Raw genomic sequence first — 10845 nt, forward strand, 5'->3', positions numbered from 1 at the left:
CGTGTCTGTGTCATTTCCTAGCGACGGAGACGCGTTGCCAAGAGCCAGAGAATTCCTGCATGGCAGCGCCCGGCCCTCACAGCCTCTCGGCTGCTTTTCAGAAACACCTGCGGCGCCTGGGACTGCGGGACTTCCCCTGCGGCCTGGGCAGCTGGGTAGGGGCCGGGGGGCACGGCTGTGGGATGGGGAGGGTCCAGAGGGGGTCTGCAAGGTGCTAACTGTTTCTCCACTCCCTGCAGAACAAGTCCCGCTTTGTCACATACACGGGCTCCTCAGGGCAGGAGGAGGAGAGGCCACTGGGTGAGGAGAGCCCTGAGGCGCTGCTGGAGCTGCTGCACGACCCACACAGCCCCTGGGCCCTGCCACCAGGCTGCAGCCCCCAGGACCAGCACCTGCGGGATGTGGCAGTGCTGGCTCCCCAGCTCACTCGCGGCACCTGTGTTCTCCAGCTCTTCAGGTCCCTGCGGATCGTTGGCAAGGATGTAAGCACAGCGGGATGGCAGGTAGGGGGTGGTGCCCATAGCACTGCCTGTCTCCAGGCCAGGAGGCCGTGTCTTCCTACTGAAAGGGAAACTGTCTTGGGAAAAACACAGTTTTCTCAACCCAAGGTCTCCCCAGATTCTTCTATTGCAGCTGAAGTAGAGCTTCTGGCTCCCCTGCTTAGTTTGTTATGCACTAATCTGTGTTACACACTTGTGAGGATCAGCACTACGTATCTGTCAGTTCAGCTTACGTGATGTGACATGACTCTGGGACACTGTGACCAAACCTAGCTCTTTGCAGGTGGAGGAAGTTGATGAGAATCTGTTGCAGTTACAGCACCTGGAAGAGCTCATACTCTGTGCCAACCAGATCAGCAGGATCACCTCAGCCAACCTGCCCCGAACCCTGAAGGTGAGCAAGCAGTGCCTTACGATGATGAGATGGGGAGAAGGGTCCCACCTGGGAATGCCACGCAAGTTGAGCAGCTCAAGACAGCTCATTGCAAAGGGTGTTTGTTGTTCAACCTATTCTGGGCAGGTCCTGGAGCTCTGCTGCAACGCCGTATCTGATCTGCAGGGCCTATGTGCTCAACCTCCTCCAGAGCTGCAGCACTTGGGACTGGGATACAACAGGCTGCACGGCCCTCTGCAGGACAAACACCTCACTGCAGACTTCTGGTAATGCCACAGCCAGATGTGTGCTTCTGAAGGCATGCGAGCAGATGCGAACAGATGACCTCCAGCCATCCAGGGGCCTGCATTAAGAAATTACAGCCCTTCAGCACCCTGTTCAGCACAGTTCTCATTATCTCTATGCATTTCCTTTTTCCCGTGCTCTTCCCAAAGCCCCTGCTGGGAGTCCTCCCTGAGGAAGGGCCTAACGCTTAGGCTGCACCACTGATTGATGTGGTAGGGTGGTTAATGGATGCTAGAGTAAAAAGAGGTTCAATTATGGGGCAGACTGGCAGTGGATTGCATGGCTCAGGAATTTGGAATTGGCTGCTGGTGCATTCTCCAGTTTGACTCAGTTTGTGCCGCTGCAGGTTCTTACGCGGAGGAATCACGATTTCTGTTTCTTTTCTTGACTCAGAGCAGCAGTGCTCTGTCCTCAGAGGGGTGTTGTTTGCCTACCCTCATTAATGGATTTTCTCCTTTAGGCCAAATCTCATCTCGCTTGACCTGAGCTTTAATAATCTAACGGATCTGTTTGGGCTGGTCTCCCAGCTGTCCAGTCTGAAGAAGCTCCGCACCCTGGTGCTCCAAGGGAACCCACTGGCTCTCATTCCCGCTTACAGAGGCTTCGTTGTGGACAGCCTGCCCAAGCTTTCCTTCCTTGATGACATCCACATAGGGCTCGATGAGAGGTACCAGTTCCGTGACTTATCAAAGCAGCCAGGTGAGCCTTTGTCTTAAACCTACTGGTGCTGAACCCAACATTCAGGAAGTAGCTTCATCATGGTGGAGCTAGAAGTCCTCAGGGCTTACTGCATCCGGGATTGAATTCCTTCTTGCCTGTCTTCAAAAGATCTTTCTCTGAGTCTTTTTTTTTTTACCCCATCAGTGCAATGAAGGCAGCAATGCTGCAAATGTAGCAAAAGACAGCAAGAATCAGTTATCTGCTGTCTGAAATGTACAAAGTACAAGATTTAAAAAGTTTTCATGCTAATTGTGTGACAGGAAGATAAGTGAGGGTTGTGTGATCCGTTACTACGTTGGATCAAAATCTGCCCTGGCTCATGCATCCAGGATCCTCTCAATCCAGGGATTTGGCATGTGTGTCCCATTGTGAAAAACTCAGCAAGAAGGGGATGGCTGTGGGCAGGGTCTCTATCCAGCTGATTCCCTCTGGTTCTTCTGGACCTGCAGAGAAGAGGCTGGAGGCAGGAAGGTTGTCATAAGGAAGCGCTCACCCAAGGCTGGTCTGGAGCAGAGTGTGAACAATCCAGTCTGATAGCACTGGCTTAGTGTCATTGCCTGCCCCTGTCTTTGCTTTCTAGACCTGTCTGGTTTCACACTGTGTTTCCTTCTTGAGCCACTAAAAGAAGAACACCTTCATCTGGGAACATGCTCTCGTGTTGTACTGCCAGCACAAATTGGTGCCACCTTTGCATTCAGCAAATCCCAGGACGGGGAGCTTCAGTGGGTAGGAAGGCCTTGGTGGCCCTCACTTGATGATGTAATGCACCGGTAGTGCTTTATTGAGTCAAAAATGTTAACCAAGAGGCAAAGCAACTGAGCCAGATGTTGTGCGTGGCTTTGGAGTGACCTCATGTGGCTGTGGCTTGTCACAGCGTTTGCAAAGGATGGCAGGGAGTTATGCTAAGCAGTAGAATTTGACATCCTGGATGCTTCTGCTTGTTCCGTGCTTTTCTTCTTCCTAAGCAGGGTTGTTTTCCCTTTAGAGATGATAAAAAATGAAGCACGAGTAGTTGTGAGCATTGGGAAAATCAAGGGAGTTCCTGATCCTACCACACTCCAGGAGCTGGAAATTGGGTCTGAGGCACCAGTGATCACCTACAGCTACTGTGTGACCTACGAGTTTGCAGCAGAGGAGACTGAGGATGGTGGCACTGAGGTTGGTGCTTAACTGAGCTCCAGAGAGCAATAGGCACTGGCAGGCCACAGTGAGGGGGACATCATCTCCAGAATGCAGAGCGAGGCCGTTCATAATGAACCTGCCATGGGCAACAGTAGTGCTAAGGACAGAATTCACATGTGGCCACATCCAGCAGCATCAGTCCATACTGACCACGTTCCCTGTCCTTCCTGGGGAGCACTGTTCCGCACATGGAAGAGCATTTACAGCTCTCCTACTGCTGGGTGCTGCAGACCACTCCCTGATACTGGTGCCACTGTGCAGCTCACCTTTCTCTGCCCTTTCTCCTCGTGGCTGAAATGGGCTGGGGAATGGGATTTCAGAGGCATGCTGTCCTTGGGCCTGATGCAAGCACAACCAGACAAGCTCTGCCAAGAGCTTTACTCTGTTCCAGGTAAAAATTCATCAGAGTCCTGTGGTGGCCACTCTGGATGTGGACAACTCTGCATGGGACATGAAGGAAACGAAGGGCCAGCAGGAGTGTGCAGCCACTGAGGACCCCACTGCACATACTGGTAATGAGGAATTACAAATCCTACATCCCCTGTCAGGGTAGTTTATGGCTTTTCTAGAAATGTGGTGGCATCAGTGCATCCCTTGTGGCATTGGCCACAGCTAGCTGTTACTGAGGTTGATGGATGGATAATGAATTGGCATTGGTGTTGTCCTGGAGCCATTCCTGTCCTCAGGAAGTAAAGGTCTCTCTTCAAAAATTTTTGTCTTTGCACAGCAAAGGTGTTTGTCACCCCTGGAGAGCCCTGGGCAGACACAATTGACTGCAGCTACAGAAAAGAGCACATCGCCAAGGATTTAGTGGGGCTGAAGGACTACCTGCGAGCTGGAACGATTGTCTCGGTAGTGGAGGAGAAGGTGGGCACGTGGAAGGTCTGGTTGAGAGGGACAGGGAGCAGAAACTGCTGCCGGGGGAACCGGCAGTGGCGTTAGACTCCCTCTAGGAGGCAGCATTGTGCAGCCCATGCAGTGCCTCTCTCCTGCAGGTGCTCGCGTGGCCTCTCAGCGCTGACTCCGAGGAAAATGCAGTAAAAAGTGGGAAGGAAAAACGGGCGCTAAAGAAGGACAGCACCAAGGTAGGATGCTGGGAGCTAGCAATGTCCAAATACCATCTGAGCTGTAGTAACAGTGATGAGGGAAGGGCAGACCTTCTCCCGTGTCAGTTTTGGGTGTTTCCTCCATCCTATACCTCTAGCCAAGGTTTCTTGTGCTGTGGGAAAAGGCAGCAACTATTAATGTGCATCTTGGTTTGGATGTAGATATGTGGGCAAGGGACTGGGATGGAATTACTTTCTGTCTGATAAAGGGACCCAATACTCAGCTGACACTTGTGTCTGTACTGGTGCCCTGCAGGGTCCTGGGCCCAGAGACAAGCAGAAGAAGAAGAAGAAGAAGGAGAAGCCACGTGAGTTTCGCAGTGACCCACCCATTCAAAGGATCCTGGGCTCTGAGAGGGTGGCCCTGGATGCCTTGCTGGCCACTGAGACACTGGTGGCAACTGTCTGTGACTTCGGGATCCTCATCACGGAGCAGCTGCTGCAGTCACCAAGTCAGGAGGAGAAGCTGGTAAGGAGCTGTCCTAGGGGGCAGGGCAATGTGGCTGGGGAAGGGGCTCAGCACATCTTGCCCTGCAGCATCCTCACTTCAATCCCTCAGCTCCCTTCTCCATGAAATAACCTTGCTGGAGAAACACCTATCTATGCAGGCATTGTTATTTAATGTTATATTAGCAGTAAGTACTATTATTTTTCATGGGTCCGTGTTAAGAAAACAGATGACTCTATTTTTCCACCCAAAATGAAAGCTTTTGCTTCTTCTGTTGCTCTTTCTCTCAAAACAGCAACACACACCAGCTGTTTTGACACTTGCTGTTTCCTGGAGTCCCTTCTCTTCTCCAACCATCTCTTCTCCTATGTTCCTGCTTCACATCATGCCTTTCTTCAGCCGTTTGAATGCCAGTGACAGAACCCAAGCAGCAATGGCTGTGACAAGATTGAATGAGGGCAGCGAATTTCGACACCTCCTGACTGTGGAAATGTCTGTCTCCACAGGCCAAGAAAAAAGGCAAAGACAAGAGCAAAAAAACAAAAGCAAAGAAGGAAAGCCAGAAAGCCACAGCGCCTGCCAAAGGTGACCGAGGGCCGGCTGGGCAGAGCAGTATGTGTGAGCAAACAGTGGCAGTGCCCAGTCCTGCTGCCAGCTCTGCGGAGCTGGGCACTAACTCACGTCCTGAGCCCTGGCTGTGAATGCTGCCATTGATGCTGTGGGACAGGAGGGTTAGGCACACACCCGGGGACCTTGTTGTGTCTGGGCATGCACTGAGGGTGGGCTGCTGGCATGCGTCCTGGGAGCAATGAACACTCATGGCTCCGTGAGCCAGGGAAAGAGGGCAAGGCAGGGTATGGGGTGGGATATTTCCTGCCTGTTATTTCAGCTACCAAAAGCAGCCAGTGGCCTGAAGTGGCGTGGGCCGCTGGAGGGGTGATGTCTGGGATGCACAATAAGGTCCTCATCCATTCCCAACTTATGTCTCAGAACACTTTGGAGAGAGGATTATTGTTCTTTTCTAGTTAAGAGATGAAATGCACAGAGAACCCTGGGTGCCCTGGCCTGCCCAGGAATAGACTCCACTCTGCTGTCACCCTCAAAGAGGCAACTCATCCCCTGCTCCTTGGTGCAGAGCTCATGGTTGCTCTGTCACCAGCATTGCTTGAGCTGCTGGATATAGACCTCGCTCTGCCTCTTGCAGAGATTTTTTTTTTTTTTTTTTTTTGCTACAGAAACAGCAGCACCAGCACACCTGTGCAGGAGCAGGAGGAATTTTGAGAAGGATGAGATGGCTGAGAGCGATGCTGAGAAGTCGCTCGTGGGTCAAGGAGGGCTGCCTAAAAGAAGATTAAACCCCTTGAATCATCACTGTGCTGGTTTCCCATCATGCAGTGCTCATTTGCAATATGTGCTCAAATTGCAGCTGAAGTAGTGAGATGTTTTCATGCAACCAATGCTTTTTTCTTCTGTTCCACATGAGTGTTCAGTGCATGCAGCAGCCCTTCCTTCTAGCTTGAGTAACAAACCCTGTCTGTTGGGGGTTGCATGGCCAGCACAGAAAGCAGCTGCTGATACAGGAAACACCGAGTGGTTAGAGACTTCAGGTTAATTTGGAGTCCCAGTTCCCTGGTGCAGGTTGGGGATGGCCACTGAGTACATTTTTCAGAGTGCCTCAAAATCTGTTGAACCCACAGCTCAGTACCCCAGTGATGACAGCACCCATGGTTGTGAGCTTTGCTGTGACTCATCAGAGGCGTGCTCCAACCGCAAGGCTGTGGGGGCAGGTGGGCTGCTCGGAGTGTACGTGAGTCACCAAACCGCAAAGTGTCCTTTGGTTCCTTTGGTGCTCGCTTCCCACCAAACTGCTGTGGATTTATCCCCCTGGAAATGCAGCAGCGGGGCACCGGGCAGCCTCCCAGCCTGGAGCTGAGGCTGATTTGCATCCCTCCGCCGGCACATGCACACGAATAATAAATCCTCTTAGGGACATTGGGATCTCTTCCAGGCAGCTCAAAGAGGGAAGGCAGTGAGCTTTGTCTCGAGCAAACTATTTGCCCGGGCATTGAAGGATGTCTTCGGAAGTAGTCTCATGTAGGTCTCACTTTAACTCGTGGAATGATTTAGTCCCATCTTCCTTTTTTTCTTAGAAGTTACAGAGCGATTTTTGCAACAAAAAACAGAATTGCACGCAGATTGATTGCCTTCTTAAAGATGCTTCTTCTGCTGAGTCGTATTCAAATAGCTTTTCCCTTAGGGCCCCGCCGTGAGTGCTGACGTGGTGGGCATACCCCCATGCACACAGCTGCTTTTCAGGCTATTTATTCGACAAAGACAGAGACTGATTTACTGCTTTCCACAGGAAAAAGAAAAAACAAACGTTCTGCTGAGCAGGAGGAGGGATGTGGGCTGCAGCCGGTGCCACTGACAGTTGAATTCCAGATGCAGCTGCTTCGATGGCCCACGGCCGGTGCCCAGGATGGGGAGAGCATGACCGAGGCTGCAGGGAAAGCTCAGTGATGCGTCCGTAGCCAAAGAGTGAGCAGCAGAGGTCAGTGAAATAAAACCGCAGGGATGCTGCCATGCTGCTGGTTTTGCTGAATCAATGGGGCTGGGGGATGGCGGGGGGCTCCTGCGGGAGCTGCAGGCGGTGGGCGGGGTGGGACGTGGGTGTGATGTGCGGCTATGGGAGGCTGGGGTGCAATTTGCGTTGTGTGGTAGGAGACTTGAGCTGCAGCGTTGTGTGCGTGCGTGCGAGGATTGGGGTACGGTGTGTGCGTTGATTTGGGGTGCTGCGTGTGCGGGGACTGGGGCGTTCGGAGGAGTCGGATCCCGGGACGGGGCGGGGCGGGGGGCGGATCCCGGGCGGACCGGAGCTCCTGGGCTGCTCTGCGCGGCTGCGAGCGGAACGCGGCTCCGTGCGGTTCCCGGTGAGTGTCGGTGCGGCTGCGGGACGGGACGGGGCCGGGCCGAGCAGAGCCAAGTGCGGGCAGCGCGCCGCGGCTCCCGGCAGAGCCGTGCTCTCCCTGATGCACGGCTCCGGAGCCCGGCGCCCCGCTCGTGTCCTGGCCGGCAGCGCCTCGCTGCTGCTGCCCCTGCTCCGAATCCTCGGTAAGACCCAGAAAATTCGGGATGGGAACGGTGGGGAGTGGTCTCTGCGGCACCGGCTGCGGCATTTCAGTGTTTCGCTGTCCTCTGCTGGGATCGTGTGCTCCGCTCCGCCTGCGGAGGGCTGCGGCTGCAAGCATGGGTGCTCTAAGGATGGGAAATGGAAACTGTAAGTTGGCTCGGTTTCACTGTTAAATGCTTCTCTCTCCTCACTCGGACAGGGCCTGCATTCTGCACCAGAGGTTGCAATGTATCCCAGGATTAAAAGCCTTGCACTTTATGCCTTTTCAGTCATGCTGCTGGCATCTCTTTTTTACATCAGGAGAGAAACGAACCTGCTAACGTCACCAGTGGACCAGAAGGTGGATGTAGCAGATCCCAAACCTTTGGTTCCGGGCAATGCTGAACCCAGCAAATGTTTGCCTGACTTGGCCGTTGCCAATTCTTCTCTCTCCCTCCCAGAGCTTCACCGCATCTTCCTGATTTACAGGCACTGCCGAAACTTCTCCATCCTGCTGAAACCTTCCAGGTGTAGCAAAGAGACCTTCCTCCTGCTGGCCATCAAGTCTGCCCCAGTCAATATAGAACGGCGGGTGGCAATCAGGAACACGTGGGGCAAGGAGGTCTCCATCGGCGGCAGGCGCATCAGGCTGGTGTTCCTTCTGGGGCGCTCGGAGGCCAGAAACCAGGTGCAGCCACTGCACCAGCTGCTGGCTTATGAGAGCCAAGAGTTTGATGACATCGTGCAGTGGGATTTTGTTGACAACTTCTTCAATTTGACCCTCAAGGAGCTGCATTTCCTCCGCTGGTTCGTGGAGGACTGTCTGAAGGCCAGTTTTGTGCTGAAGGGTGATGATGATGTCTTTGTCAACACTTACAATATTGTTGAGTTTCTCCGGGATTTGAAACCTGAACAGGATCTTTTTGTTGGAGATGTGATCGCTAATGCCCGGCCCATCAGGAACACAAAAGTCAAGTACTTTGTTCCTGAGTCTATGTACAGAGCTTCCTTCTACCCTCTGTATGCAGGCGGAGGGGGCTACGTGATGTCCAGAACCACAGTACAACGCCTCCAGAGCACTGCAGAGGGCATGGAGCTCTTCCCCATCGATGATGTCTTTGTGGGAATGTGTCTGGCAAAGATGGCAGTGGCCCCAAAGAACCACGCTGGCTTTAAGACTTTTGGGATCCAGAGGCCTTTTAATCCTTTCGATCCATGCTTGTACAAGGAACTGATGGTTGTGCACAAACTAAACCCAACTGAGATGTGGATCATGTGGACGCTGGTGAAGGATGACAGTATTAGGTGTGCGGTGTCAGTAACACACAGCCACAGAAGGGGCTGGAAGTGAAGCTACTGCTGAGCACAGCAGCAGCTGGCTGTTAACAGATACAGGGTACTTAAACTAAAAATCAGGTTGTGGTAGAAATGTTTTCTACTAACAGGTTATACTTGAGCCATGGGGTTTTGTTTTGCAGTCGGTCTTTTTCTGTCAGTAGGTTATTGAGGTGGTTGAATTGTCATGGGAAGGGCTGATAGCTTGGAGATGCAGCACAGGAACTTGGCTTGCTTCTTCCTGGCCGTGCTGGAACCTGGGTGAGCCACAGCTGCCACAGGTGAAGTGAATGAAGTGCCACCTCCACTGGAGGCTCGCAACACTGAGACTGGTGTCTAATTTGTTCTCTTGTAGGGAAGCTCGTGATGACTAATGAGTGACTATACTTGAAATTAATCTTTTGAAATCAAGGCAAGGGTAGAACAGAGGCCAGCGTATGCTGCTGTGTGCACTGCATTGCAAATCTACTGTCCCAGATCAGCAATCCTGCAGGTCCCACAGGACAGCAGGAGAAAGGGAAAGGAGTAGGAAAAGGAAAGCAAGGCTTGGAAACATAGTGCCTTAACACAGCACAGTGATCACCCAGTGATGTGAGGGACTGGGCTGCAACTCGAGCCGTTTGATTTTACAGAAGGTTATTACAGGCTGACTTGCACTGGAAGCTTTTGCACACTTTCTGATTGGGTTTCAGAAAAGTGTGTCCTGAGTGGTAGTAAAGCATGGTGGCTGCAGCTTTTCAGGCTGTGTGGGAGATATTTGGGATTTATTTAGTTTGTTTGGTTCTGTAACGTTGAGTATAAATAAAATACAGTTTTGAAAATGTTTTTATGGGAATATTTGTGTGTCTCCTGAAAGCTAAAAGAACTACAAGCAAAAAGAGGCTGATATCTGGCACTGGGTATGTGCATGAAGGAGCCATCAGTATTAAAGAGGATGGGGTTATGTGGAAATGGAAACTTGCCACATCCTCTTCTGGTCTCACCCCCCAGTCCAGACATGATGTACAAATATGGAATCAGCAATTCAGCTGAGTGCTCTGAGTAACTGATCTGAGAAATTATTAAATTGAAGCTAAGTCTTGCTTATACTTCTATGAAGCTTCTCAGCTCCAGGGTGTTGTGCTGTGTTGAGCTGGCAGTGACCTGGAAGCTTTAGAAAAAATCTAAGGGAAAAGAGGAAGTGTACAATTACAGAAATCAGAGTGTTTTGTGTTGTGCTGCTCACAGCTGTCTTGTGTTCACTGTCACCAGATTTGAGCTGGAGTTTTCAGAGATGCCTGGGTAGTGCTGGAAGGAGGAATTCCTTGTTTATGCTCCTTAGAGACCTGAAGACATCCCTAGCCCAGAGATGTGACATGCATCTTGTGGAGGCTGGCTGCCAGTGTGGGATGCAATACTGTCAGTTCTTGTTTAATACTGTATTTTCTTTGCTGCCTTAGCTTCTTAAAGCACCAGGTGTAGTTTAATTTAGCTCTACTGTGTGACCCAGGCTGTTATAGCATGAGTTGCAACCCTCGTGTAAGCTTTTTCTGCTAGGTGTGAGTAGGTGTGTCTGAGGAAATTAAGGGTGACCTGTGTCCATCCTCAGCAAGCTCTTGAACAAGCTGCTAGCATATTTCTCCCTGCAGCCATAGCAGTATTGTCTGAGATACAGTCCACAAATAGCTTCAGATTAATTGGCTTTGTAAACAAGGTTGAGTATCAGGCAGCAAAACTTGGTTTCTCAGCTCTGTTCTCTGTGCACTACTACTTGTTCCAGAGAAGGG

At 51.7% G+C, this 10845-nt stretch overlaps 2 protein-coding genes across 13 annotated transcripts; both read left to right on the forward strand.

The window, feature by feature from the left end:
- Positions 1-7155, forward strand: LRRC43 (leucine rich repeat containing 43). Of its 11 annotated transcripts, none has more exons than XR_014887020.1 (12): positions 1-155; positions 240-503; positions 784-894; positions 1021-1160; positions 1640-1878; positions 2885-3057; positions 3473-3593; positions 3809-3948; positions 4077-4166; positions 4444-4656; positions 4725-4822; positions 4931-5221. XR_014887020.1 is itself a non-coding variant. In XM_085238530.1 (12 exons), exons 1-12 carry the CDS (start codon positions 60-62, stop codon positions 7153-7155), a joined length of 1851 nt encoding a protein of 616 aa, XP_085094656.1. In that variant the 5' UTR covers positions 1-59. The 11 variants fall into 11 exon arrangements, 7 of the variants coding, with proteins under 7 accessions (XP_085094656.1, XP_031411828.2, XP_085094660.1 ...); XR_014887019.1 differs by having other exon boundaries at positions 5142-5221; XR_014887022.1 differs by having other exon boundaries at positions 4747-4822.
- On the forward strand, positions 7052-9904 carry B3GNT4 (UDP-GlcNAc:betaGal beta-1,3-N-acetylglucosaminyltransferase 4). Of its 2 annotated transcripts, XM_085238538.1 has the most exons (3): positions 7283-7912; positions 8035-8105; positions 8206-9904. In XM_085238538.1, the coding sequence occupies exons 1-3, from the start codon at positions 7665-7667 to the stop codon at positions 9093-9095; spliced, it is 1209 nt and encodes a 402-aa protein (XP_085094664.1). In that variant the 5' UTR covers positions 7283-7664; the 3' UTR covers positions 9096-9904. The 2 variants fall into 2 exon arrangements, with proteins under 2 accessions (XP_085094665.1, XP_085094664.1); XM_085238539.1 differs by lacking the exon at positions 7283-7912 and adding an exon at positions 7052-7186 and having other exon boundaries at positions 8035-9904.
- The last annotated feature ends 941 nt before the right edge of the window (positions 9905-10845 follow it).

This window comes from Meleagris gallopavo, chromosome 17 (assembly GCF_905368555.1).
Source record: "Meleagris gallopavo chromosome 17, MGAL_WU_HG_1.1, whole genome shotgun sequence".
In the NCBI taxonomy this organism is placed as follows: Eukaryota; Metazoa; Chordata; class Aves; order Galliformes; family Phasianidae; genus Meleagris; species Meleagris gallopavo.

Bases quoted from the DNA above. Each gene is read 5' to 3' on its own strand.
- B3GNT4 (XM_085238538.1), top strand. From the start codon at position 7,665: ATGCACGGCTCCGGAGCCCGGCGCCCCGCTCGTGTCCTGGCCGGCAGC. The intron at 7,913-8,034 runs GTAAGTTGGCTC...ATGCCTTTTCAG, and splicing joins AAGGATGGGAAATGGAAACT to TCATGCTGCTGGCATCTCTT. The intron at 8,106-8,205 runs GTGGATGTAGCA...TCTCCCTCCCAG, and splicing joins CGTCACCAGTGGACCAGAAG to AGCTTCACCGCATCTTCCTG.
- LRRC43 (XM_085238529.1), top strand. From the start codon at position 60: ATGGCAGCGCCCGGCCCTCACAGCCTCTCGGCTGCTTTTCAGAAACAC. The intron at 504-783 runs GTAGGGGGTGGT...AGCTCTTTGCAG, and splicing joins TAAGCACAGCGGGATGGCAG to GTGGAGGAAGTTGATGAGAA. The intron at 895-1,020 runs GTGAGCAAGCAG...TATTCTGGGCAG, and splicing joins ACCTGCCCCGAACCCTGAAG to GTCCTGGAGCTCTGCTGCAA.